At 52.0% G+C, this 24,988-nt stretch overlaps 10 protein-coding genes across 10 annotated transcripts; 6 read left to right on the top strand and 4 right to left on the bottom strand.

The window, feature by feature from the left end:
- Window positions 1–623: 623 nt before the first annotated feature.
- On the top strand, window positions 624–2,292 carry veA (sexual development activator VeA; the record flags this gene model as incomplete). Its single annotated transcript, XM_073738586.1, has 2 exons — window positions 624–669; window positions 725–2,292. The coding sequence occupies 2 exons, from the start codon at window positions 624–626 to the stop codon at window positions 2,290–2,292; spliced, it is 1,614 nt and encodes a 537-aa protein (XP_073601200.1).
- Window positions 2,293–3,101: 809 nt separating this feature from the next.
- BDW70DRAFT_125909 (putative nuclear RNA binding protein) lies at window positions 3,102–5,661 on the top strand. The gene is made up of 2 exons (XM_073734988.1): window positions 3,102–3,198; window positions 3,292–5,661. The coding sequence occupies exons 1-2, from the start codon at window positions 3,184–3,186 to the stop codon at window positions 5,599–5,601; spliced, it is 2,325 nt and encodes a 774-aa protein (XP_073601199.1). The 5' UTR covers window positions 3,102–3,183; the 3' UTR covers window positions 5,602–5,661.
- Window positions 5,662–5,837: 176 nt separating this feature from the next.
- Window positions 5,838–7,293, bottom strand: BDW70DRAFT_155062 (uncharacterized protein; the record flags this gene model as incomplete). The annotated part of the gene is made up of 5 exons (XM_073739970.1): window positions 5,838–5,878; window positions 5,939–6,551; window positions 6,730–6,874; window positions 6,969–7,051; window positions 7,114–7,293. The coding sequence occupies 5 exons, from the start codon at window positions 7,291–7,293 to the stop codon at window positions 5,838–5,840; spliced, it is 1,062 nt and encodes a 353-aa protein (XP_073601198.1).
- A 130-nt stretch (window positions 7,294–7,423) lies between these two features.
- On the bottom strand, window positions 7,424–10,252 carry BDW70DRAFT_125906 (putative G2/M phase checkpoint control protein Sum2). The gene is made up of 4 exons (XM_073734987.1): window positions 10,105–10,252; window positions 10,015–10,050; window positions 9,692–9,935; window positions 7,424–9,467 (listed from the first exon to the last, which is right to left on the bottom strand). Exons 1-4 carry the CDS (start codon window positions 10,125–10,127, stop codon window positions 8,112–8,114), a joined length of 1,659 nt encoding a protein of 552 aa, XP_073601196.1. The 5' UTR covers window positions 10,128–10,252; the 3' UTR covers window positions 7,424–8,111.
- BDW70DRAFT_3236 (uncharacterized protein) lies at window positions 7,489–7,996 on the bottom strand. The gene has a single exon (XM_073743752.1). The coding sequence runs from the start codon at window positions 7,880–7,882 to the stop codon at window positions 7,580–7,582; it is 303 nt and encodes a 100-aa protein (XP_073601197.1). The 5' UTR covers window positions 7,883–7,996; the 3' UTR covers window positions 7,489–7,579.
- Window positions 10,253–10,385: 133 nt separating the features above from the next.
- On the top strand, window positions 10,386–11,762 carry BDW70DRAFT_165549 (WD40 repeat domain-containing protein; the record flags this gene model as incomplete). Its single annotated transcript, XM_073741773.1, has 4 exons — window positions 10,386–10,514; window positions 10,564–10,729; window positions 10,793–11,458; window positions 11,514–11,762. The coding sequence occupies exons 1-4, from the start codon at window positions 10,474–10,476 to the stop codon at window positions 11,760–11,762; spliced, it is 1,122 nt and encodes a 373-aa protein (XP_073601195.1). The 5' UTR covers window positions 10,386–10,473.
- A 175-nt stretch (window positions 11,763–11,937) lies between these two features.
- BDW70DRAFT_3231 (thioredoxin domain-containing protein) lies at window positions 11,938–14,824 on the top strand. Its single transcript, XM_073743750.1, has 4 exons — window positions 11,938–12,341; window positions 12,411–12,528; window positions 12,584–14,086; window positions 14,143–14,824. The coding sequence occupies exons 1-4, from the start codon at window positions 12,252–12,254 to the stop codon at window positions 14,754–14,756; spliced, it is 2,325 nt and encodes a 774-aa protein (XP_073601194.1). The 5' UTR covers window positions 11,938–12,251; the 3' UTR covers window positions 14,757–14,824.
- Window positions 14,825–15,159: 335 nt separating this feature from the next.
- BDW70DRAFT_125903 (uncharacterized protein) lies at window positions 15,160–15,800 on the bottom strand. Its single transcript, XM_073734986.1, has 3 exons — window positions 15,753–15,800; window positions 15,315–15,671; window positions 15,160–15,250 (listed from the first exon to the last, which is right to left on the bottom strand). Exons 1-2 carry the CDS (start codon window positions 15,769–15,771, stop codon window positions 15,442–15,444), a joined length of 249 nt encoding a protein of 82 aa, XP_073601193.1. The 5' UTR covers window positions 15,772–15,800; the 3' UTR covers window positions 15,160–15,250; window positions 15,315–15,441.
- Window positions 15,801–18,574: 2,774 nt separating this feature from the next.
- On the top strand, window positions 18,575–19,923 carry BDW70DRAFT_3178 (CAP domain-containing protein). The gene is made up of 3 exons (XM_073743739.1): window positions 18,575–19,277; window positions 19,338–19,627; window positions 19,682–19,923. The coding sequence occupies exons 1-3, from the start codon at window positions 18,694–18,696 to the stop codon at window positions 19,750–19,752; spliced, it is 945 nt and encodes a 314-aa protein (XP_073601192.1). The 5' UTR covers window positions 18,575–18,693; the 3' UTR covers window positions 19,753–19,923.
- A 1,554-nt stretch (window positions 19,924–21,477) lies between these two features.
- Window positions 21,478–24,064, top strand: BDW70DRAFT_155057 (choline/carnitine O-acyltransferase; the record flags this gene model as incomplete). Its single annotated transcript, XM_073739969.1, has 3 exons — window positions 21,478–21,856; window positions 21,919–23,886; window positions 23,937–24,064. 3 exons carry the CDS (start codon window positions 21,478–21,480, stop codon window positions 24,062–24,064), a joined length of 2,475 nt encoding a protein of 824 aa, XP_073601191.1.
- Between the last annotated feature and the right edge of the window lie 924 nt (window positions 24,065–24,988).

The raw sequence follows: 24,988 nt of genomic DNA, 5'->3' as shown, positions 1-24,988 counted from the left end.
ACCGGTGTTGTTACGATAGGCTGCGTACTCGGAGTAGGTGGTTGTCTTCCTTACCTAGACGGCTGACCTGACTTTGCCATTTTCTGACCCTCTTTTCTATTCTGCTTCCCCCTCCCGTCTCTCCATCTCGCTGCCTCTCGCTTCCTCCGCGCGGTCGCTGTCCGTCCAAACTCTCCTCCCCCTTCCTTCTCTCCCTAAAGGGACAAGTCGTGGGCTGTTCGTCCCATCCAGCCCATCTTGTCCTCTTTTTATCATTCTCCACACCGTGTCCTTTCCTTGAATTGCCTTTCGTTAATCATCGTTGGACGACAAGTATCGCCTTGAAGGTCTCAGTCGTACTCGCGGTCGGCTGTAGTCGCTTTGTTGTGCGTTTGTCTACCGCACCGAGTTGTCGAACAGAGTCAAGTCATACACTCTGTTAATGTAAGTTACGACCAACAATTGCGACCTTAGCCAGACCTTTCTAACAAGGAATGCAACAAGTCTTCTAGAACATCTCGTGTTATCCCATCAAGATGGCTACGCTTGCTGCACCACCACCTCCGCTCGGCGAGTCGGGCAACTCGAACTCCGTCAGCCGGATCACTCGCGAGGGAAAGAAGATTACCTATAAATTGAATATTATGCAGCAGCCCAAGCGCGCGAGAGCTTGCGGTCAAGGTTCGAAATGTATGGTGGCAGCACAGGACCGACGTGAAGCCAAGGCTAATGTGAGTTGGAACAGCGCACACCGACCGTCGCCCTGTCGATCCTCCGCCAGTCATTGAATTGAACATCTTCGAATCGGATCCCCATGACGACAGCAATAAGACCGACATCACTTTCGTCTACAATGCCAACTTCTTCCTCTTTGCCACTCTCGAACCCGAGCGTCCGATCGCAACTGGAAAACTCATGACAAACCAAGGCTCGCCGGTCCTGACAGGCGTGCCGGTAGCTGGCGTGGCATACCTGGATAAACCAAATCGAGCGGGATACTTCATCTTCCCCGATCTTTCGGTGCGGAACGAGGGCTCTTATCGTTTCAGCTTCCACCTGTTTGAGCAGATTAAGGACCCCAAAGACGCAACCGAAGGGACACAGCCCATGCCTTCGCCCGTCCCTGGGAAATTGTCGTCGCCGCAAGAATTCTTGGAGTTCCGGCTGGAGGTCATCTCGAACCCCTTTATCGTCTACAGCGCCAAGAAGTTCCCTGGGCTGACAACGAGCACCCCCATCAGCCGTATGATTGCGGAGCAGGGCTGCCGTGTCCGTATCCGGCGCGATGTGCGGATGAGACGGCGTGGAGACAAGAGGACAGAGGACTACGACTATGATAATGAAAGGGGCTATAATAACCGGCGGCCTGATCAATATGCAGGATCAGACGCCTACGCCAACGCTCCTGAACGCCCTCGCTCAACGAGCATCAGCACAAACATGGACCCGTACTCCTATCCATCGCGCCGTCCGTCGGCAGTGGAATATGGACAACCGATTGCCCAGCCTTACCAGCGCCCAATGGCCTCTACTCCCGCTCCCTCTTCTACGCCGATTCCTGCTCCAATCCCGATGCCTGGTCCGGTTGCATTGCCGCCTTCCACACCTTCACCTGCTTCTGCTCACGCTCCTGCTCCGCCGTCCGTTCCTCTTGCTGCGCCTCCTCCACTCCATACACCGTCGTATCAGTCGCACTTGTCATTCGGTGCCACGCAGACTCAGTACCCCGCTCCTCAGCTTTCTCATATCCCGCAACAGACAACTACGCCGACACACCCCTACTCTCCTCGTTCCTCGATATCTCACGGCCGAAACCAATCCATAAGCGAGTACGAGCCCTCAATGGGCTATCCGGGTTCGCAGCCACGACTTCCAGCAGAGCGCACGAGCTACGGGCAGCCATCTCAAACAACATCGCTGCCACCTCTGCGCCATTCACTTGAACCTTCTGTGAATTCTAGGTCAAAAACACCATCCAACATGGTCACGTCTCTTCCGCCGATCCAGAGCCTCTCAGAGCTCCCATCTACCACGTCCCAACCGTCGAGCGCTATTGGGTCTAGCCCTGCGAATGAACCTGGTCCCCGACTCTGGGAGACCAACTCAATGTTGTCGAAGCGGACATACGAAGAGTCGTTCGGTCATGATGACCGGCCGCTGTACAATGGAATGCGGCCTGATAGTGAATCCTATCCTGGAGGAATGCAGCGCAGACCGTCCTACGAAAGATCTTCTCTTCTTGATGGCCCCGACCAGATGGCTTATAAGCGGGCCAACGGGCGAATGGTCTCGAAGCCTGCCACCATGCATTAAAAGAAATCTGCCGGCGTTTATTTATCATAGTTCTTGGCGGGTTCTGGTATAGGGAACGGCGTACAGGCGAAAAGATCATGCTTTTGACAATCAGTTTCTTGCGGCCTGAAATAAGGCTCCTTTGATTATACTCCCACATTAAAGGTCCAACGTTATACCTTGCTCTTACTCTTCGAAAGTTGTATATGATTCTGCCTATATGTCGACCCTCTTTTCTTTCATTTGTCCTGTCTCATTCCTGATATATCCGGAGCTTGATATCGTTCATTCGACTCGATAAGCATAGCTAACCGGGCTCTGGGCATTCCCACGTGACTCCTGGAATTTTCCTATGAATTCAGATATATGACCTGGCTTTGAATGAGGTCCTTTGTTACACTGGGCTGGATAGATGTGTGCAATTAGAACACGTCAATCATGGGTTCAGCTTTCTTCCTTAATGACTCTGTAGTCCAATTATCCTCCAACCGATTCTGATGAGGATCTACTTAGGCATATGCTGTAAAATGCCTGTGCCTGGGAGCAGTCGCCGACCTGCATTCCAACGACAACAACAATCTGGCCAAATGGAATGAATAGCACCACTTATTGTAGACTCTTTAAGCTGTCGAGCAGATAATAACAGAAACATTGTCCTCAGCTTCACCTATGCGCCTTTGTGTCTGACTCTGTACTGTGTACGCTGTTCTTTGAGCTCTGTTGCTTGGCGCGACAACAACATCAAAACAACAAACAACAGCACAACAAAACCCCTCCCCCACACCCGTCTCCCGTGAGGAGACAGCCCTCTCTGTCTCCATCGTATAATCTCACTGGATGCATCTCTTTGAATAAGAAGAGAATAAATAGAGCCAAGAAGAGAAGAAAAAGAGCCACAGAAGCATCCGATCGATGCGGACTGCGGAGGTCAGCCGCCCATTGCCTCACTACTTTGGAAACCAAACCTGTCCCACCCCTTGCGCAACTTCGAAACGAATCGACTGACACTCAAGCAATCAGATGTCTTCTGCTTCAGACCCTCGAGCTGCGACCAGAAGTGTCGACATCAACTACAATGACGCAGACCACCAGCTCCAGCGCTCCCTCCAGTCAAGCAGCCGTTCGCCCAATGCCCGCAGCACCAGCTATTCATCTTACTCCCGGCAACAAGAATGGAGCGCTAGTCACAGCAGTATTGAGTCCGACTCCTTCTCTGAAGTATCAGGCCAATTCGACGACGCAGACGAACCAGAATGTTTGCTTAATGAGCACAAGGGCGTAGCGGTCCGTGTGGATGTGACGGCCGATTGCTCTCCATCTTCGCATTCAGTCAAGAGGCGCCGATCAAATGATTGGCCGCGGCGGTCTGTGGAAAGAGAGATTGAGGCGGCTGGGCGAAGGGAAGAAAAGCAGCATCAGTATGCTTCTGGAACCCGTCAGCGGTGGTTCGGTCACTACGGAAGGCACGCCTCGCCGGGATCACGATCACGATCACCGAGACGTGCACGGCCTGGGCGCAGGTCTCGCTTTGTCGAGGGCCATATGGCCGATACCGTGAGCGAGAAGCCGCCTAGTATCTTCTTTCCGGATGAAGCGCGCAATGAGACCACCGCTCGCGGTGCGCCCACAAATCGTGGCGCGGGAATCTTTCGCTTTGGCAAAGCTCTTGCGTCCGCATTTAATCCGTTTGGTAGTTGGGGCAGCGTATCCGAGTTCTGGAAAGGCTCTCACACTCAGGATGACAACCGGCCGCAGGAGCGTGCGAATGACCGGCTCAGACAGGCAGAGATGGCGTACGAGGAACTCAAACGGTCTGGATACCAAGGTACTGTTAAGGGGAGCTATATCCAAAGCCTTGGGGCTGGGATGGCAGGAACCAGCCTTCCGGATCAGACGTGGAAGTCTATTCAAGAGAAGATGGAGTACGGCGGCGGCGGTGGTAACAGTGGCTTCGGCCATCATTCTCGACAGAGCTCCAGTCAAACTGCGACCACCCGTGACGCTAATAATGGGAGCTCGCTGCGTCCGATATTTCCGGATTTACGGAAAGCCAAGTCATCGCTAGCGATCCCTTCCATTAAGAAACAAGACGTCATGTCGTCTCTACTGCAGCATATCGATAATCGTGACCCGGAAGTTCGGCGCCAGAAGTCTCGCAAGGACTTGCAGCGGCAGGCTAAGCTTTTGAAGCGAGTCAGTAACCTAGAGGATAAGCTTGAACGGGCAAAGCGAGAGCTGCGAGAACTCGCCGGTGAGGAAGAGCTATTGCTGCGCAGCAGTCTCAACGATGAAAGACCGTATCAGCGTAGATTTGTCCCTGGCAAATTGCCCTCGCTACCTTCGGAAAGACTTCTTCAGGAGTCTGAACCGGCCATGTTACCAGCAAACACACTTCAGATCCCCGAGCCCGAAGACCAATCTCAAATATGCTTGAAAAAAACGCGCCTAAAATCACCCAGACCATGGCGCAGAGCGTCCGAATCTAGGTCTATTTCCGCCCGCAGCGCATCCCGCAAACGCAAATCCCCGGACCCCGAACCGAGAAAGGAACAAGATCTATCCGATCCGCAAAAACAGTGCCCACCCATACAACAGACCGACAGCCAACAACTGCAGGATAAAAATACGAACCCAACCACAGGCCACCCAGAAGCAAAACCAACCCCAGAACCGGCGGAGGAGGTCGCAATAAAAACGCCTTCTCGAAAGCCAAAACTCCCTAAGAATGCCCGCAGCGATAGCCCTGGCTCCGTGGAGCAGAAACAGAAACAGAGGCACAGCCCAGCGGCCGAGAAGAATCCCAGCACATCCCCGGCTGCAGATCGAGCGTCACCGTCGGCATCGGTAACTCGACCGCTGCGATCTACGACACGCAATCGCTCCGTCACTCCAGTTCTACGTATGAAACGAGGTCGTGGAGATCTACGCTCCACTACATCCCCGGGGCACGGGCATGGCCGTGGTCGTAGTCCTGGACCTGGTTTTGGCGACGACAAAGAGAATCAACATTGTGATGGGTTAGGGGGCGTCGAGCACGCCAACGGTATCGCTAAGAAACTAGGACAGCAGTCACAGCAGCAAGACAACAAAACTGCTCAACATGACGAATCTGCAACGCCAAGCTCCACCCCAACGTCTACTAGGAGAAAAGCGCGGTACGAGTATATTCCGCCTGTTCCTCCGCTACCCAAAGACCTGGCTGCGACAGCGGCGAAGGTTGATCGCCGTTTAGCCAGGGAAATGGGGAAGAGAAAGGAACAGATGGAGAGAGATGGAAAGACTGGTAAAAAGGGTACTGACGGGTTTCAGTGGCCTGAGGAGTTTTTTTGACTATCTATGATGTACCTTGGTTGTTGTTTCGAGATACGATATAGCTTGCCCTCCAGTTGAAGGGAATTGGGTCAGGCTTCGGTTTCTGGGAAAGGCGAAATGACAAGGTACTTGATGATTTGTCAAATCACGAATGTACACGAGTTATGAACTGAATTTGAACATGTTTTTCGTTTTTCACGCGACCGCCCTTGAATACATCAAGTATCCAATAAATTGTCCCGCATTGTTCAAAACTAGAAGATGGCTGTGGCGTTCGGATGCGAGCTCACACCACCTACGTATACTCATTAGCCCAGCCCTGACCAGATTCAACTGGGGGGAGAAAGGTACTCACCAACAACATTCGCCGGCGCACTGGTCAAGAAGAACGTCCACCTCCTCTTCTTCTTACAGACCTCCGCAACCCTCTCGAGATCCCACATTTCCCCCAGGGGCATTCCCCATAGCGCCAAAATATTTTGATGCATAAACCCAATGGATCCCCTTCCCCCCTGGGTAGCGCCGACAGGCCAACACTCGAACGTCGGACTATCCCCAGCCACAGCCGCAAAGTAGCTATCATGCAGCCAGTCCAAGATCTCCTCTTCCTGCTTCAGTCCAGCCCAAGCGATGTCGGCGCCTGTTCGCTGAGCTGCGCTTTCTCGTTGCGAAGGTGTGAGTTCATTGTACCGCTGGACGAAGCCCGAGCGCACGAGTAGGATATCCCCGGGTTTCAAGTCTCCGCCGGCAGACTCGGGTCGGATGTCGAGATCTTGGTATTTGCCGCAGGCGGTTAGGTCTGCATAGGAGATGGCGTGCGAGGTGTAGGGATCGTAGTTTATGTTATGAGCTTCGGCGTAGGATTTGTAGTCTAGTAGAATTGCGCGCGACGCGATGCAGTGGGTTGACCAGTGGTGGATGCTGCAGCGGGTTGTGGGATTAGGACCTTCGATGTCGGCGGATGTTGTCTTAGTATTGTCAGTCTTATCCTTTAGTGAGGGTGACCGGGTGGCCGAAGCCCGGTATGGTGAGGCAGAGAGATACGAACTCCGTTGTAGAAGCATTTCGAGCCAAGGTGGGCGAACTTAGGCTGTACTTAGCATCTATCTACATACCATATTCTTGAGACAAGGGAGCATGACATACATGCCGAAACCCGTCCCATTGTGTTCCGCTCTGCGTGTTCAGAGTATACAAATCATCGTACCCGACACCGCTGCCTAGCGGCTTGATCTTGTGCTGAAAGACCTCACGGCCGAACGAAGGGGTTTTGGGTACATCGAGAGGAAGGCTTTTTCTTATTATTAGCACATATCTTATGCACATGACCTGGATATGGACAAGGACCAACGTAGGGAAAGAGAGAGCACGGGGGATATGCATACTCCAACCGAACCATCTCCCCAGTCTTGATTTCTGCGGCTGCGGCCTTAACCCTGGCCGGTGTGAGGAGATTCAATCGGCCAATCTGAAAACAAGGTAATTGTCAGGAACAACATGCTCAGGCCTTTCTAGGATTCAGAACAGTACCTGGTCATCCTTTCCCCATACCCAGGCCGCATCGTCCGGGGCTCCAGGGATCTTCGGCAGTTCTCTGCGGGAGGGGAACCGCGAAGAATTGGGGTCCCAGGGAAGATTATTGGGTTCCTGGACTGCTCCGCGACCTGTGACGGCGTCGACGACCTTTGAGAGGCGTTCGGTTGGGCTCATCTTGAGGATTGTGTTGTCGTGATGGTTTCTTCTGGGGTCCGGTTGGGGGTTTTGAAAAGATAATGGGGGGAGCATGAAGAGTACGGAGACGACTTGGTGAACCATGGCTTTTTAAAGCTACGAGTTTTTCTGACAGTCGGTTACGAACGCTCTGGGCCGAGGAAGTATGGTGGAATAGTGCGGAGAGGAGAGGAGAAGCTTCAGAGTGAGGGGTTACTTATCGTCAAGCTACGTAGGCTATTCTTCTGGACAGGGTTGCATGACTGAGTGGTGATTTAAGTCCATGTTAAGTCGCATAAAGAAAGGAATGCAGCTTGTAGGGAACGACCACTAGTCGCCCAAATTTAGCATTTTTCTTGGAGACTGTCTTTTTGCCCACTATGTATGATACAGAAGCACCGTCGCTGATGAGACAGCCGGCGAACAGCAAAAGACCGGTAGCCATTATCCGAACGTCTTGAGTGATGCAACGGAGGCTCACGACCCATAATCCATGCAAAGAAGACAAACGCCGTGTACGGATACCATGCGAAACCAAAGCCAGCCAGTAGTGTATAGCTGACCAAGCCACCCATTGTAGTAAACTCATGCGAACACATGCAAATCTGCGAGTCTTGACGCGCGTGTACTCAGGTCAACTCGAGCTCTTGGAGGAATGCACCGCCCTGACGCCGGAAATATCAGCAAAACGTAGACTCTGGAAGGTATTCGTCACTTCCAAGTCGGAAAGAGAGAAGATCGTAGATGAAAGATCATGTCCACCGCTAAATACGCCATCAAACAGTTTCCAAACTAACGGTATAACAAAAAGCACCTAATTAGTTTGCGGTGGGAACGCCGGTTGACTGCGACATGTTGCGGCCGCCGCGACCTCGGGAGCCGTAGCCACGGCCGTAGCCACCACGGCCTCGACCATAGCCACGGCCTCTGCCACGGCCCCGGTAGCTGCTGCGGTAGCCGTCAACACTACCCTGGCCAAACGTCTCAATATTTCGCTTCTCTTCCTCGCCACGCCATTCACGGCCACCAGGTCGAACATTGGAGCCTTCTTCTCGATCGCGAGCCTCGCTGGAGATGTTGTCGAAGAATGATGTCGACTTATTGTAAACAGTCGCGCTTTGGGTCGTCGTAGGAGGCTCAGCAGCGGTAGCAATCTGCGCAGGAGATTCAGCCTCCTCAAGGGGGGAGCCAGAGGCAATGGCCTCCTTAACCAGATCTTGCTTGTTGAACTTGGCATTTGCTGTCTCAAAGTCATAATCCGTCTGGGGAACTTCGACCTTCTTATTAGCCTGCGCGTGGTGCTGACCGCGGTGGCCGCCGCGACCACGCGCGTGCTGACCGCCACGAGAAGCGCGGCTATCATATGGCTTCATATCGCCCATCTGTTTTGTAATACCTTCAACTGAGGCATCAGCGTGCTGGGGCTTCTTCTGTCCGTTAGGCTGGGGCAGCTTGGCCATAGCAGCTGCGACAGCAGCGGTAGCCGCACGAGTCGCCTCCGAGATGGCAGCCTGAGCGGTACCTTGTGTCACATTATTCACGGAGGCAGGCGCCAGAGGAGCGTTGGCGGCTGCAGGGGCACTCGTTTTGGCCGGGGTAATGGGAATCACAGGCGGTGCGCGTCCACTGGGTCCGGTTGGTGGGACTCTTTCGGCTGGGCCAGCAGTCGTCGCTTTCACAGCCTCTGCAACGGAAGGCTTCGACTCAACAGGAGGGGGCGGTGCACTCTCCGTCGCCGTGGTGACGGAAGGACTAGCATCCTGGACAGCTGGCTTGTTCAATGGACGATCACCGACCGGAAGCTCGGAGGTTGTTTTGGGCGCAGTAGGAGCAGCACGTTGAGAAGGCGGCGTTTGATGCTGACCAGGAGGTCCAATCGGCACCTGAGGGGGAAATTGTCCAGGGCCTGGAGGGAAACCTTGACCGGGAGGAGGATACCAGCCAGGAGGCGCTCCATATGGCATAGCCGGATATCCGGGGCCAGGGGGGAATGGGGGATATCGTGGACCATATGGGTTGTAGTAGCCTTGGAATTGGGGCTGCTGAGGGTAGCCGGGAGGTGGAGGGCGAGGACCTTGAGGTGGTTGTTGCAGAGGCTGCTGAGGTTGTGGCTGGGAAGGTAGGCCTTGAGGAACTGGGCCGGGACCGGAGCTAGGACCGGGGCGAGGCACGCTCTATGGAACAGGTCAGCCAATTCGTCTTCTACATGCCATATATCAATAAAGCATTGTGCTCAGGACGTATGATCTCATCAGAAGGAAGGCAACGGAAATATCCACATGGTTTTGCGCATTCAGAACAGGTCTGTGAGTTTACATCCGAAATATTTCATCACACGAATATACGTCGTTGAATGGGTTAAAGGAAGCATTGAATCACATCTTTGGACTGTACTCACCCCTAGAATGGCTGGATCATCGGGGATCTGAGGAGGCTCAGGCTGGGCGTTCTCCTTCTTATCCTCAGCAACACTGATGTCCTTCACATCACTTCCACGAAAGACAATGTATCCGTAAACACTGCTAGATGGGGGTAATTCTTCGGCAGGATTGCCTCGCCTGCCTTCAGTTCCATAAGAAACGACATTCTGCAAGGCGATCGTAGAAGCTTCGGGGTTGATCTCATGTAACGTGCCGACATAGCTAGGATATGTTAGACACGAAACTACCCAAGACTGCGGAGTAATAGAAGGAGAGTTGATGGATGAGACGAGGTGCATACCGAATATCGCTCTTTGAGATCAGGTTGAACCGTTGACTGCCAGGTGTTAACTCCAGCCTAGCCGCACATACCCTAGCTCAGGCCACTGACCCTATTAAATGGTTCATGTCCATTTTGACGTGAAGGATAGCGCGACTGACGCGCGAGGACGATGGGAGGTGGAGGGGAGTAGTGTGGAGTGAGGGGAAAAATAGAGGCAGCGAACGTAGGATGGGGAAGGGGACTAAGAGACGGAGAGGTCGAAGAGGGAGGAAGAAGCTGGAAGCAGAGTTTGTGGTGGGAAAAGGGCTCTCCGCTACGGTCGCCCACACGAGCTCCAAGAGCAGTTCAGCAATCTGGCTACCCTAGTCTGTGATTCCTCAAGCAGCCATTTTCAGTGCCTGCATGATTTTTGCTCCTTTTCTCTTATTATAAAGATCTCGTCGTTGGCTGACTACATAAAAATAATCGAATTTTATCATGGCTGTTTCTTCCCATCGGGACGACTTCTTCCAGACTACGTGCGACCTCCGATATCTCCCCGCATCTCCCCAACACTGACGGGTTTAGTTCTGCTCTTGATGAACAGAGACGAAAGGAAGCCAAGTCAAGTAATACCAATGGCTCTCCTATCCGACTGCAAAGCAAGATCCTCGCCGTTAAACCGGATCCTTTTGACCTTGGCACTGTATTTGTGGCCCATAGCGGCGGAACAGTCAGGAAGATAGTTCTCGCAGTACGTAAACTTCTCAGCTGGACTATACATCAAGCTTCTTGTTAATCTGCATCTCGTATCTAGACCGGCGAAACTGCTTCCATCTTCAAGGGACCGACTGCCCCCATCACGAGCCTCTGTTTTAGCCCAAACGGCCGGATTCTGTTCGCGGGATGCTGGGATAAAACAATCTGGAGCTGGGATGTAAACTCAACACAACGAAAGCTACAGTATGAGGGACACACCGACTTTGTGAGGTCGGTCGTGACTACGAGGGTCAATGGCCAGGATCTCCTAGTGTCAGGCGGCGCTGATGCGCAAATACTTGTATTTGACATCTCAAGCGGGCAACGGCTGCACGTACTGAAGGGTCATGCAAAGGGCGTTCAGGATCTCTTGATTGATCCGCTCACGTTAGATGACAACAGCATCGAGCAAATCGTTTTCAGCGCCGGCAGCGACAGGGAAATACGACAATTTGATCTGTCCAAAGGCAGTCAGGACCTCACAGGCACGGAAGCTCTTTTGGCTCACGATACGAACGTTTACAAACTCTATTTCGATCAAGATGGTGATCTCTGGACAGCTTCAGCGGATAAAACGACAAAATGTCTTGTTAGAGAGGATGGCTGGAAGGCAAACCTCACACTCACTCATCCCGATTACGTCAAGGACGTCGTGGTCGATGAGCGAGGGGGCTGGGTTATTACGGCGTGTCGAGATGAAGAAGTCCGTGTGTGGAACCGATCGGTGCGTTTTCTGTTCCTGTTCTCCCTTCGATCGCCTTTGCTGATGCCATTCTCAGACTGGACAACTATACCACACATTTTCTGGGCATTACGAGGAAGTAACAGGCCTGGTTTTACTAGGAACAATGCTCGTGAGCGTCAGCATCGACGCTACCGTTCGACAGTGGTCTCTGAAACCTGATGACCTGCGGAATGCCGTAGCACAGGCAACAGAACATCCAATTGACGAACCATCAACGAACCAAGGATCGATGCTGACGGAGGAAGAGGAGCGAGAGCTAGCAGAGCTACTGGAAGATGATTAAGAAGAAAAAAGCCCATCATGAAATACCGGTAGGACTAGCCGTAGAGTGACCTGCCCCATATTAGTTAGTGTGAAGTGGGAACGATCCCCAGTGTGTAGATTTGCCACGTGACCATCCTGCATTGATGACGCAAAGATGCGAAGTGCAGGCCGGCGATCATCCCGAGGCAGTCTGAGCCAACACGAGCGTCTCAGACCACTCAAGGACACTCTTAGCAAGTACACTCCAGCTCCTTGAGCCTCCATCGCCGTTTTTACCTCGCGTGATCACCCCAAGCACTTATCGAGTCTCCATTTTCGAATCACGTTTCCGATTCGTTCCTATTTGTTGCGGTGCCGTCCCTATCGGCTTCCCCGCGCGCCGTTGCATTGGATACTGAAAACCGGTGCGGACAGACGACTTCTCTGTCATTCAAGCCTTTCTCCCCGGTCTCATCTAATTACACTTAGACGGGAGACTGAAGTCTACCACAATTTAAGACTATTCAGCATGCAGACGCAACGACACCAAGGCCATGACACTGCAAGTGGCGGGGGACCCAAGCTTGTGAACCGGCTGGAAGCTAGTAAATCCCCGTATGTAAGTACTCCAGACTCCTCGTTCCTTCCGAACTACCTTTTCAGTCTAGTACTGACTCGTGGTCTGTAGGTGAGGGCGCACAGGCATAATCCCGTGGCATGGCAGCTATGGGATGCCGAAAGCATGGAGCTCGCTCGGCGACATAACCGGTTGATCTTCCTGAGCATTGGGTATTCGGCATGCCACTGTACGTCCCTGCTATTGTCCTGCAGTTATTTAGGACGGCCGCTAATATCTTTTAGGGTGTCATGTTATGGAGAAAGAGTCGTTCATGTCGCAAGAAGTGGCTTCAATTCTCAACGAATCATTTATTCCGATCAAGGTTGACCGAGAAGAGCGGCCTGATGTCGACGACATATACATGAACTATGTGCAAGCAACCACAGGATCCGGAGGCTGGCCGCTGAACGTTTTCCTAACACCCGACTTGGAGCCTGTCTTTGGTGGCACGTACTGGCCCGGTCCGAACGCGGCATCGTTGCTTGGCCCCGAAACTGTCAGCTTTATTGAGATTCTGGAGAAGCTGCGTGATGTCTGGCAGACTCAGCGGCAACGCTGCCTCGAAAGTGCAAAAGAGATCACAAAGCAGTTGAGGGAGTTCGCCGAAGAAGGCACACACACGCACCAGGGTGAACAATCCGACGAAGACCTAGATGTTGAACTCCTAGAGGAGGCGTACCAGCATTTTGCATCCCGATACGATATAAACAATGGAGGATTCTCAAGGGCCCCAAAATTTCCCACGCCAGCCAATCTGAGCTTCCTGCTCCGTCTCGGAATCTACCCTAGCGCCGTGACTGATATTGTTGGGCAGGAGGAATGCGAAAACGCCACGGCAATGGCGGTCAGCACACTTATCAGTATGGCCCGCGGGGGTATACGAGATCACATTGGCCATGGGTTTGCGCGCTATAGTGTGACAGCGGACTGGTCGCTGCCTCACTTCGAAAAGATGTTATATGATCAGGCCCAACTCTTGGATGTCTACGCCGATGCATTCAAGATAACTCACAATCCCGAGTTTCTTGGTGCAGTATACGATCTGATAACCTATCTTACATCCGCCCCAATTCAGTCGACGACCGGCGGTTTCCACTCGTCCGAGGATGCAGACAGTCTACCCACCCCAAATGATACAGAGAAGCGGGAGGGCGCTTTCTACGTCTGGACTCTGAAGGAGCTGACTCAGGTTCTGGGGCCACGGGATGCCGGAGTTTGCGCTCGCCACTGGGGTGTTCTTTCTGATGGGAACATCGCACCTGAAAATGATCCGCATGACGAGTTTATGGACCAGAATGTCCTTTCCATTAAGGTCACACCGAGCAAGTTAGCTAAGGAGTTCGGTTTAGGAGAGGATGAGGTAGTGCGAATCATCAAATCGGGTAGGCAAAGGCTACGCGAGTATAGGGATAAAAATCGCGTACGGCCAGACCTCGACGACAAAATCATTGTAGCGTGGAACGGATTGGCGATTGGCGCTTTGGCCAAGTGCAGTGTGTTGTTTGAAGAAATCGATAGTTCAAAATCAGCCCAATGCAGGGAGGCCGCGGCCAAGGCAATCAACTTCATCAAGGAGACTCTATATGACAAAGCCACAGGTCAGCTCTGGCGGATTTACCGAGACGGAAGCAAAGGAACAACTCCAGGATTTGCCGAAGACTATGCTTTTCTGACTAGCGGTCTGCTGGATATGTATGAGGCGACATTCGACGACAGCTACTTGCAGTTTGCGGAACAGCTACAACGTACTTGGCCCACTCATTCCCACGGTGTATTCAGCAGCTTACTGACTTTCAAACAGGCTATCTCAATGAGAATTTCCTCGCATATGCAGGGTCGTCCCCAGCAGGCTACTACACCACTCCATCAACATCAGCTCCAGGCTCCCCGGCTACACTGTTGCGGCTAAAGACCGGTACCGAATCGGCCGTGCCATCAGTCAACGGAGTTATCGCGCGAAACCTCCTGCGCCTTTCAAGTATCCTGGAAGAGAACAGCTATCGTGTCCTCGCGCGGCAAACCTGCCAATCCTTCGCAGTGGAAATCCTCCAGCATCCGTTCCTTTTCGTTGGGCTCCTAGACGTAATCGTTGGATTGAATACAGGAACAAGGAACATTACAGCCGTAGTCGCCGCGGATTCGAGCCTAAGCACCTCAACCGAGGGAGGTGCACCGACGTCGGCATGGAACGGCCTGGTTAAAAGAATTCGCGCTGAAGCGGGCCCAACGCTATCGACATCCTCAAACACGGTTGCAGCTTTAGTGGATGTCCGAAATTCGTCACAGGGAGTATCTACTGGAAATAAGTCATCCTGGCTTTGCACACGGAATCCATTATTCAAGGACCTGAAGCCTGGAGACAAGAACTATCTGCTAATCTGTGAGGAAGGGCGTTGTCGCACAGTTGATTTATGATTGAGTGTATATTGGAAGTAGTTATATATACTCTCTAAAACATATGGAATAAAACGAATTGGTGAAGCTCATAAGTTTGCGCACTAGTAGATATATAATTGAAGAGCACCACGTACGCCAGGAAGTAGTCTTCTCCCAAGATAAACCCGCCAGACATCGACAACGATCCTTCCAAAGCTTTCAAGATCATTCGCAGTTCATATCTATGATCTATAATCTGGCTCGAGATATTGGCGATATCTATGACTCAGCGCCGAATGTAAAGATGCTCGTATTGCGGCGTTCCAACAGTGTCTCCCCCGGCATGAGCGTGAACATAGGTCTCTAGGTCTTCCCTTCCTATACACCCCAACGCTTGCTAGAGACGCGAAAGAGAAGAGCCTTTCAGTGCACCTCCAGTGATGCCAGCTTAACTTAGTCGATGTGGTTAGGAAGTATTATGTCCGCTGCCACAATCGTATTCAGCAATACCAGGACGGGCAGTATCAGCCATCATAAGCGAGAATTCAGCCAAGAGATTACTCTAGGTACATGGGGGACCAATCAGCTTACACCGACTTGGGAAGACAACTTTCCGCTAAGGCTTAATGTGTCACGGCCCGCTGGGGACGGCGTCTTGATATTTTGCCTCATGAGCCGAAATTCCTTTTACGCGAAGCTAACTTTCCTTCTTTTATGATAAAGCTTAGCGGGCCCAGAACAAGCGACTGAAGGAGCAAAATAAGAATAATCGAAGGGCTCGCGTATGGTTGCAGGATTGGACCGAATGGATACTTTGGTATGGACCCTTCAGATGGGTTGGGATTGCGAGGAGGTGCGCTAGAGAGAGGGTGCGAACCTCGGTGGGACTTACAACCTCGAGAATCATGATGAAGAGAATAAAGGTTGGATAGACCCAGACTCCCGGTGAAAGCTCTGGGTCATTGTCAGGGTGGAGAGGTTCGAGACTCGGCTCTCAGAGGGGAGGGAAGGGGGGAGGGGGGTTTTTTAATATACCAAGAACAGCGCCAGGCATTGATGCCCCTGAGTGAGCCTGCAAACGATATTTTCGAAGCCCTATTGACGCAGATAGCAGTAGGAAGTTCTCTCAATGCCCACGGGCCTTGTTTCCATCAACTGCTGGCCAGATCATAAGTCTTTCTGTGCAGTGGCAAAATAACGGCTCAGCCCGTCCCTTGGTAGAAGCACTGGGTACCTGAATGACCAAGCAAGTACCAAGTATCAAGTACCCAGTACCGGATACAGGAATCTGCTCGTCCACGGTAGGGCGCGTAGAGCTTTTCTTCCGAACCCATGAAGAACAGTGTCCTATCCACCGACGGTGAATGAGAGCATGCGATACTGGAATGCCAGGATCTGTCCATGGTAGAGAGTGCAGAGCTTTTCCTTCCAGTGCCCAAGAGACGCTTTGTATACCCACAGCTCTGGGAGCATGCGAACAAAACCAGAGGTCCAGGGAATGAAATGCACTACCATTTTCTCGAATGGGTAAGTTAGGTTGTAAGCGGTTGTTTGCTTAGAGCTCTGTCCATGGTTTGCATCTATATCGAGATGAAATGTCATCGCACTCAAGTCGATAATAATATGGTTCGGGAAATGCTCGGACTGGGGCTTTGTGTAGGAACACAATGTATCTACTGCGCTTTGATCTACTCGATTCAACAGCTGGTCGCAGTCAAAGTTATGGTAGTGTAAAGAATCAAGCCTACCACGTAGGTACCTAGGTCGGGGTTACCCAGGTCGTGGGAAATTGTACCGCTCGTGACCGTACAAAACCTGCCCGCCGCACAAGGATAAGCAAGCTAAACACAGGAGCAAGCCCGTCATTTGCTTTAGGCCTGCATTGCTTCGTGGCGCCGGAGATTAACCCGCGTCTCTGCTCTGACAAGTCACAGGAGGATGGGGAGACGCCACTGAGATATGTGGAGATACAGTGTACTCTGAGTATCTATTGAGTACGTGGTACAGGCCCAGCAGAGTCCAGAAGATCCACGCTCTTGTATGTATATATGGTCCAGCTTTTGTGCTGGGACTTTTGAAAAGCCTGAAATGAATTGATGGGCCTTAGCAAGTTGGAGACTCACAGTGAGACTCATTTTGAGCGTCTACTCTGAGGAGAACTCAGACTCCAGCCCATTCGACTTGCCGAGCTGAGGGGTAGACAGACCGCTGACTGCTGACCGTCTCGAAATTTCTGCCGCGGTCGTGAATCCAGACTGAAGTCCAGATTCTAGGCAGATATGGGGCTCATTCTCCACGAATATTGCCGGGTTCCCGTAGTCGTGCTGATGATGAATCAAGCATCATCTGACTATGAAACATCGTATTTTAGTGTGGGATCTGATGAGATGAGATGCGATATAGATAAGCGAGAGTGAGACAATCTGAGATGTGACAGTGATCAGAAGATACAGAGTGCATACGCAGTACGCCCTTACAGAAGATGCCAAGGATGTCACTGTCCGTCGGTCCAGAGCTCCCGAGCATGAAATGAAGTAAAGCAAAGCGTCCACAGCATCCAGACTCGACAATCGTCGACGCTTCTGGAGCCAGGAGTGCGTAGGCGCCGATGGAGGGCGCCACGGAATTTAACGACCTTGCCCCTGAAGGAAGCACGATGGGGCCAATGACGGGAGCGCAGCGGTGGGCACTTGAAACACCAAGGCGGCTGCCGAGTGCCAAGTTTTGGTGGTTAATCATTCTCACTCCCCTGAAATTAGTCTGGGTACTGGGTGGGACTGGCTCCAAAATACGCCATACAAGCTACGGACTCTAGAGATAGTCTTCTTTTCCCTCTTGAACGAGTCCAATTACTGATACCATGATAGATAACGTATCGGAGAATAAATACGCATTGAGCAGAGTAACGCAAACGAGGTATTGAGTATTGGTATTCGTAGAACGGGACTGAACCGCGGTAGCAAAAAAACAATGTTGTGCCGCGTGGCGTTTGATTGGCCGCAGGGCTTGTTCCTGAAACAAAGAGGCGTACCTGCATCTCGGTCGTGCCCGTTTTATATTCGACAGTACCGTTAGATCTGGCTGGCTGGGATCCCAACGACGATGCCTGCTGTAAGCGCTGTTACAATTGGGCCGGACCGTATGGTCGGTCGCGGTCCCCATGCTGGCGTTGGGTGATGGCTGACCCAGGCTGGAGAATTGTTTCCCAGATTCAGGAATGTTTGGATGGTCGAGGATCTTCGGTATGTTAAAATTCGCTCAGAAAAGGAGAACGTGCATTCCATGGTACTCTTCTCGTGGCTTCTGCAGTAAAAGAAACGCGATGAAATAAAACAAAGCGCTTCCTCTCTTTTGACACAAGGATTATTCTCTTTGGAATCCGTAAAGAAGTCCCCGCCTGACAAAGTATACTATAAGATTTGTCTCGGGCTCCCGTCATTAAAGTCCTGAGTATGGATTAATTTACGTTTGATTATCCCCAGCTAGATCTCTCGAGCCCCACTGCCCGCCGCGTCTGATTGTCTCCTTTCCCAAGCATCGACCTCTTCACACCGTCACCTTCTTAACCTCCTTCATCTTCCTCTGCTTTCTTCGCCTTCCTCGCTCTCCCCCAATCTCTACCAATCCCCAAGCTTCGCTCGCTCTCTCTCCGTCTCGGTGCACTTTTTCCACTCCTTAAAAAGTGCTCACGGGGCTGTCATTCCTTTGCAACAAACATTACACGGCTGGATCTCGTAAACCCCCTGCAACACCATCGTCTCTGCAGTTGATCTGCACTTCCCAACGAGGACGTTACACTTGATTCATCCAGTTTCATTTGGGTGAAATCCAAGGTCGCTGTTTCGCTGCCATCAAACAACAAGTTAGTCGCTCGGGTTACTTCCTGGAGAAGTGTTCGATCGACCAGACAGTTGACCTGTGCAAGCCTATCGACTACGCGTGAACCCTCCACAAGTGCAAGTACCAACCGTCCGTCATGAAGTATTCGATGATTCTGGGCGCCGCCCTGTGCGCCCTTGGTGCTATGGCCGAGGTGGAGCCTTCCTACGTGACCGAGTGGACGACGACCACTGTGACCGACTGGACTATCGTGACCATCACCAAGACCATCACTGTTACTCCTACATCGGCCGCGACGTCGACTACGACCTCGGTGCCCGAGCCTACTTCAGTTCCTGCGACTCAGGCCAAGGTTCAGGATACCGCTCCTGTGGCCGCCGCGGAGACTGAGGCTGCTGTTGAGAGCGTGTCGACTGCTGCTCCGTCAAGCACCGTTGAGTCTACCAGTACTGTGATCGCCGAGCAGCCTGAAGCCACCACCTGGTCCTCGGCCTGGTCCAGCACCTGGTCCACCACCCAGGCGGCTACCACTGAGACTGCCGCCCAGTCGACCGCTACCGCTTCGTCCACGCAGACTGCTGCCAATGCCTACCAGTCCAACGTCCTTTACAGCCACAACGTCCACCGTGCCAACCACTCTTCTCCCGATGTTGCCTGGTCCTCTGACCTCGAGTCAAGCGCCCAGGTTCTCGCCTCCCGTTGCGTTTATGAGCACGACACGTAAGACTTCCTCACGAACTCCCCAGTGTTTAGCGGTTCATTTGGACTAACAGCTTATAGGAGCATTAACGGTGGCGGATACGGCCAGAACATTGGCTACGGTACCTCTGCTGATGAAGTTGCTGTCATGATCTCCAACTTGATGTATAACGATGAGATGGGTTACTTTGAGAACCTCTACGGACAAGCCACCCCAGACATGACCCTGTTCGAGAAATGGGGCCACTTCTCTCAGATCGTCTGGAAGGGAACCACCGAGGTTGGATGCGCCACTGTCGACTGCCCCAGCCTCGGCAACGTCGATTCCGCCTCGTCTGTCCCCTTCACTGTTTGCAACTACAGCCCTGCAGGTAAGTCGACCAACCGTTCTTGGTCTCTCATCTCGATCTGACATGTACGTTCAGGAAACTACGACGGTGAATACGCCGACAATGTCCTGAAGCCCCTCGGTCACGCCGTGTGGTCTGCGTCATAAATCTAGAGCTATATGCACTCACTTGACGGGGCCCTGCATGTGCCTCGCTATATGGCAGTAGACTAGATGGCACTATCGAACCTAGGTTTTAGTGTTTAGTCGGTACCGCTTGAGCCGACTCGACTTTTCCTCTGTAGCTGGTGCTCCTTGCATACCTATCGTCGTGAGTATTGAATTCGATATATGACAATTGTGAGATTCAAATATTCTCTTTTGAACAGTCATTTCAACTTTCCTTCTCTCGTGGCTGTGGCTTCTCGGTGGAAACCGCATATTGCTTTTGCGCTTGTGTCAAGTCTCGTGCCTCTGAGCCTTGAAGCGAGCCGCTGTTTATCTTCTCTTCTACTGTGAATATTCTATCATCTTCGAGCTTGTCACCTGACAGGAATCCGATATTATTTCGTCTTCTCTCCACGTTTGCTGCTCCCCTGCTTTGTGTGCATGGCGCCTGGATAGCGTGTTTCTGACCAAAAGACATGATGAACGTTCACATAACAAAACCTTGGTAGTAGACTGTTTAGAATGAATCATGTGGGCGGGCATGTTACGTTTACCACGAGTTTGGCTGCAAACGGCGAGCGTCGGTGATGTCATTCTTCCCCCCACAGTGTGCTCCCACATACCCACAATACACGTGACCCCGAACAATCTCCCCGCATCCAATCCAAGTGATTAACGGGCGACTCGAAGCCTCCCTTCGTCCGAGAAAGCTTCGTCCCATTGAGTGTCCATGGTCCAACGCGGTACGGAAGATCCTGCATGTGGCCCAATTGCTAGTTTGCCATTCTTTGAAAAGAGTGACGCCGAGTGGACGACACTGGTTTTTTGGACGTCTAAGCAAATTCTAAGTTGCCGCCATTTCTGCTGACCAGACATCATTTCTACTTATCTGATTCTTTTACTTGCAGTCCAGCATCAATTACAGTGTACTCTGCCTGAAATAAGCCCCTAGTGCCGTTTCTTCGCGCATGATACCTACAGAGTAGAAGTCTCCGCGTGACATATTGCCATCACCCGCTCTACGATCACTTCTCTCATATCTCCGCGCCTCAAGGCAAATAATAGAACCTTCAACCCGATCTAATCTTCGAACTCATTCACGATCTTACCCTTGGATTCGGAATTCTTCTGCTTATACCCCATACCGAGCGAACTCCGGACCTAGCTGTCTCGCTTGGCATTCGGCTTATCCTACAATATATCGCTCTGGGCACTGCATCCGTTCCTCCGACAGAAACCCCAGCGGCTTGCTCCAACAGCGGACTTTGATCCACCGCATCTGAAGGTTCTCGGCTCTCAATAAGCGTTTCACTTATCACTTGTCTCATAGTAAGCGTCCCTTCCTCCGTCCAAGGCGCTATTTCGCCCGTTATTCCGAGCCCATCCCCACTCTCCCCCGGTTTGCCCCCAGAGAACGGACCCATATAAGGCACCTATATCTTCATGCCATTGCCTTGATAAATGGACTCTTTCCCTATCATTCTCCTCCAGCGCAAACTGCTCCTCTGCTGTCTTACATTGCACCTCACCTATTGAGGACAGCCTTTTCTACACCCCTCGTGATTGCTCCTGTCATGAGATCTTGAGAACCCCATGCCCTCTTATTGTCTACAAGATTGTCATTATTTCTACCGAAGCGCCCTCCGTTTCCTCTCTATACCAACCTTTCTCGCCTGCCGTTACGCTTGATTTATTGCATTTTACTCGTTTCTCTTATTTGGCAAGATGACTTATTCGTCCACCGCAGTCCGTCATTTTACCGCGCCCAAGCCGCTGGGATTGACGATGGAAGCTCCCCGTTCACATCCGGCTCCTGAGCCGAAGATAAAGCCTACCACAGTGGATGGAGGCTTGACGGATCAAGTTAAGACCAAGACTGGTGGGATCACATTCGCACACCAAGACTCTCTGCCGAAGTTACCTATCCCGGATCTTGAGAGCACATGCAAGAAATATCTTGACGCTCTGTCACCGCTGCAGACTCCTAAAGAGCAGGAAGAGACCAGGGCTGCTGTACGGGAGTTCCTCAAAGGCGAGGGTCCCGGCCTTCAAGAGCGGCTGCAGAAATATGCCACATCGCAAACGAGTTATATTGAACAGTTCTGTACGTCAGCATAGTTGAATCCTCTCCAGCTTCTATGGAGTCTAAGCTAACGGTGTTTCTAGGGTACGACTCCTATCTGAATTACGACAGTCCTGTCGTTCTCAACCTCAACCCCTTCTTTTTGCTGGAAGACGATCCAACACCTGCGAGAAACAACCAGCTGACTAGAGCGGCATCGCTGGTTGTTTCGGCCTTATCATTTGTGCGCGCTGTCAGACGGGAGGAGTTACCCCCCGATACCGTTCGAGGGACGCCATTGTGCATGTATCAATATTCCCGCCTATTTGGTACTGCACGTGTTCCCACTGAGAATGGCTGCGTTATCAGCCAGGATCCCAAGTCCAAGCATATCGTTGTTATGTGCCGTGGTCAGTTCTACTGGTTTGACGTCCTCGATGAGAATCACGATCAAATCATGACGGAAAAGGATATTGCAATGAATCTTGAGGTGATTCTCGCTGATGCAGAACAAACTCCAATTCAAGAGGCGGCGAAGGGCGCCCTCGGGGTCCTCAGTACTGAAAATCGCAAGGTGTGGTCGGGGCTGAGGGATATCCTAACCAAAGATGAGCATTCGATTAACGCTGAGGGCTTAAACATTGTGGATACTGCCCTGTTTGTCCTTTGCCTGGACGATACGGAGCCTCATAACATGTCCGAGCTTTGCGCGAACATGCTCTGTGGTACGAATGTGGTGGAAAAGGGCGTGCAAGTGGGTACCTGCACGAACCGGTGGTACGACAAGCTGCAGATCATCGTGTGTAAGAATGGGAGTGCTGGAATTAACTTTGAGCACACTGGTGTTGACGGACATACTGTTCTTCGCTTCGCAAGCGATGTCTACACGGACACGATTCTTCGCTTTGCACGAACCATCAACGGCCAGGCCCCCAGCTTGTGGGCAACCACTAGCCCTGACCCATCCAAACGACACCCTCGAAGCTTCGGTGACGTTAGTCCGACCCCCAGAAAATTAGAATGGGATATGTTGCCTGAGCTTAGCATTGCTATCCGGTTTGCCGAATCGCATCTCGCAGATCTTCTTCAGCAGCATGAATTCCAAGTGCTTGATTTCAAGGGATTCGGAAAGAACTTTATTACCTCAATGGGGTTCTCACCAGACGCATTCGTCCAGATGGCGTTCCAGGCGGCTTACTACGGGCTTTACGGGCAGGTAGTAAATACCTATGAACCAGCAATGACCAAGGCCTTCCTGCATGGACGGACCGAAGCCATTCGATCTGTCACCAATGAATCCCTCGATTTCGTGAAGACATTTTGGGCTGAAAACCCCGCTGAGGATAAGGTGAATGCCCTTCGAAAGGCTACTGAGAAGCACACGGCAATCACGAAGGAATGCTCCAAGGGACAAGGACAGGACCGCCACCTCTATGCTCTTTACACACTCTGGCAGCGACAATTCGACGAAGCCCCTAGCTCCCGGAACAATAGCGTCGATGAAGCGTCGAACGGCTACACGAGTCCCGCTGAGAACGAGTCCATCGCTGGGTCTCCTCGATCCCCGTCCTCTGTATCTGAGGTAGATGGGCTGTCATCCGCCAGCAGCTATGGCCGGGCTATGCGTAATTTGCCTCCCACTCCCGCCATCTTCAGCGACCCCGGCTGGGACAAGATCAACAACACAATTCTCTCCACTTCGAACTGTGGCAACCCCTGCCTACGGCATTTCGGCTTCGGCCCGACATCTGCAGACGGATTCGGCATTGGCTACATTATCAAGGACGACTCAATCTCGATTTGCGCCTCATCCAAGCACCGCCAAACCGCGCGTCTCATGCAGACACTTGAGTCGTACCTGCTTGAGATCCGCAAGTTGCTGCGCGCGACTGTCCACAAGCCATCCAGCCCGCGGACCAGCCGCGCTCGTGAAATGGAGATGATTGCCGAGCGGGTCCAGCGTGATCAACGCCGGGGTCGCATCGTCCGCACAGACGCGGGCCATCTGCGGGCCGGTACCGAGACGCCCACGACGGACAGCGGGGACATGGACGATGATGGCATGGGCGGATGTAAGTTACCATTATCCCCTTTGTTTATATCGGCACTAACCAAGGTCTAGATGGCTTCTTTGATGCAGGGATGCTCCTGCATGCCCTCAAAGGGCTCAACGTTGATCGCGAGCGGGGTGGCGACAAAACCCCCCGGCGACGGTTCGTCGGTAAGAAGCTACGGTTGAATGAATATTGATTTGGATTATATTTTGGATGTCTACATTTTGCATTTAGATACGTTGAATCATGATCTGGGCCATGTCTTGTGATTTTAGCGGAATTTAATATTGCATATCTTGGATTTTATCCAGTCTTGTGCAAAATGTATGTATGATTGTAGATCAGCTCTTAGCCCCTATTAAACCCACAAGACTAAGAACGCAGATGCCGGAGTTGGCGGCGAACAGCTAGCTGTGTAATATATCAAGCCTCCTCGCCAAATGAACTTACATGTGCGAATCGAGCTAGCTAGCCGACATGCATACATGGCCATGCACACGATCCATTGAGGAAACAGTGTGTTGGCGGGGCGCACGCAGGATCGAGTATTGACTGCTTAGGTGTCCGTGCTGCATGCACTCTGTATGTGTGCTCCATACTCAGTAGCAAAAGAAAATCATAACTTCATAGGCTAAGTTGTTTAAATGTTCTGCAACGCAAATGCGGTGCGGTAAGACATCTTACTGGTAGGGAGTAGACCAAAGGAAGCGAGTAAGGAGCTGTATGGGCATGGGCCCATGGGCTGGCTTTCCAGCTGAGAAAATGCCTTTACGCGAACTCACGACCCAGCCGTGGACAGACCGATAGGCACTTCTGTGACTCTTTCCAGAAGCCTTTGCCGCCGGCCCGGGTAGACAACTAGCCAATGAGATCGGGCGATGAGATCATACCATGTCGGGAATATTCTCCTTCTTGTGACACCCATGAGTCCTAGCGTTGGCTGTATCATTTAGTCAATAATACGGGTTTCATCTCATGGAGTGAGACTGTCAGAAGCCCCAAGCTGCCTGGATCGATTCATGCTCCTTCGTCTTCCTGGCTCAGGTATGTTAAATGTAGTTAGGTACACCGCCCGGCAGTACGGTCCGGTTGATGGCGTAATTTCTGGTTTGTCTGATAC

Source organism: Aspergillus foveolatus, assembly GCF_047715535.1.
Source record: "Aspergillus foveolatus strain CBS 279.81 unplaced genomic scaffold BDW70scaffold_1, whole genome shotgun sequence".
Lineage (NCBI taxonomy): Eukaryota > Fungi > Ascomycota > Eurotiomycetes > Eurotiales > Aspergillaceae > Aspergillus > Aspergillus foveolatus.
The sequence above is the reverse complement of the archived record's forward strand: the minus strand, read 5'-3'. Positions and strand labels throughout refer to the sequence as shown.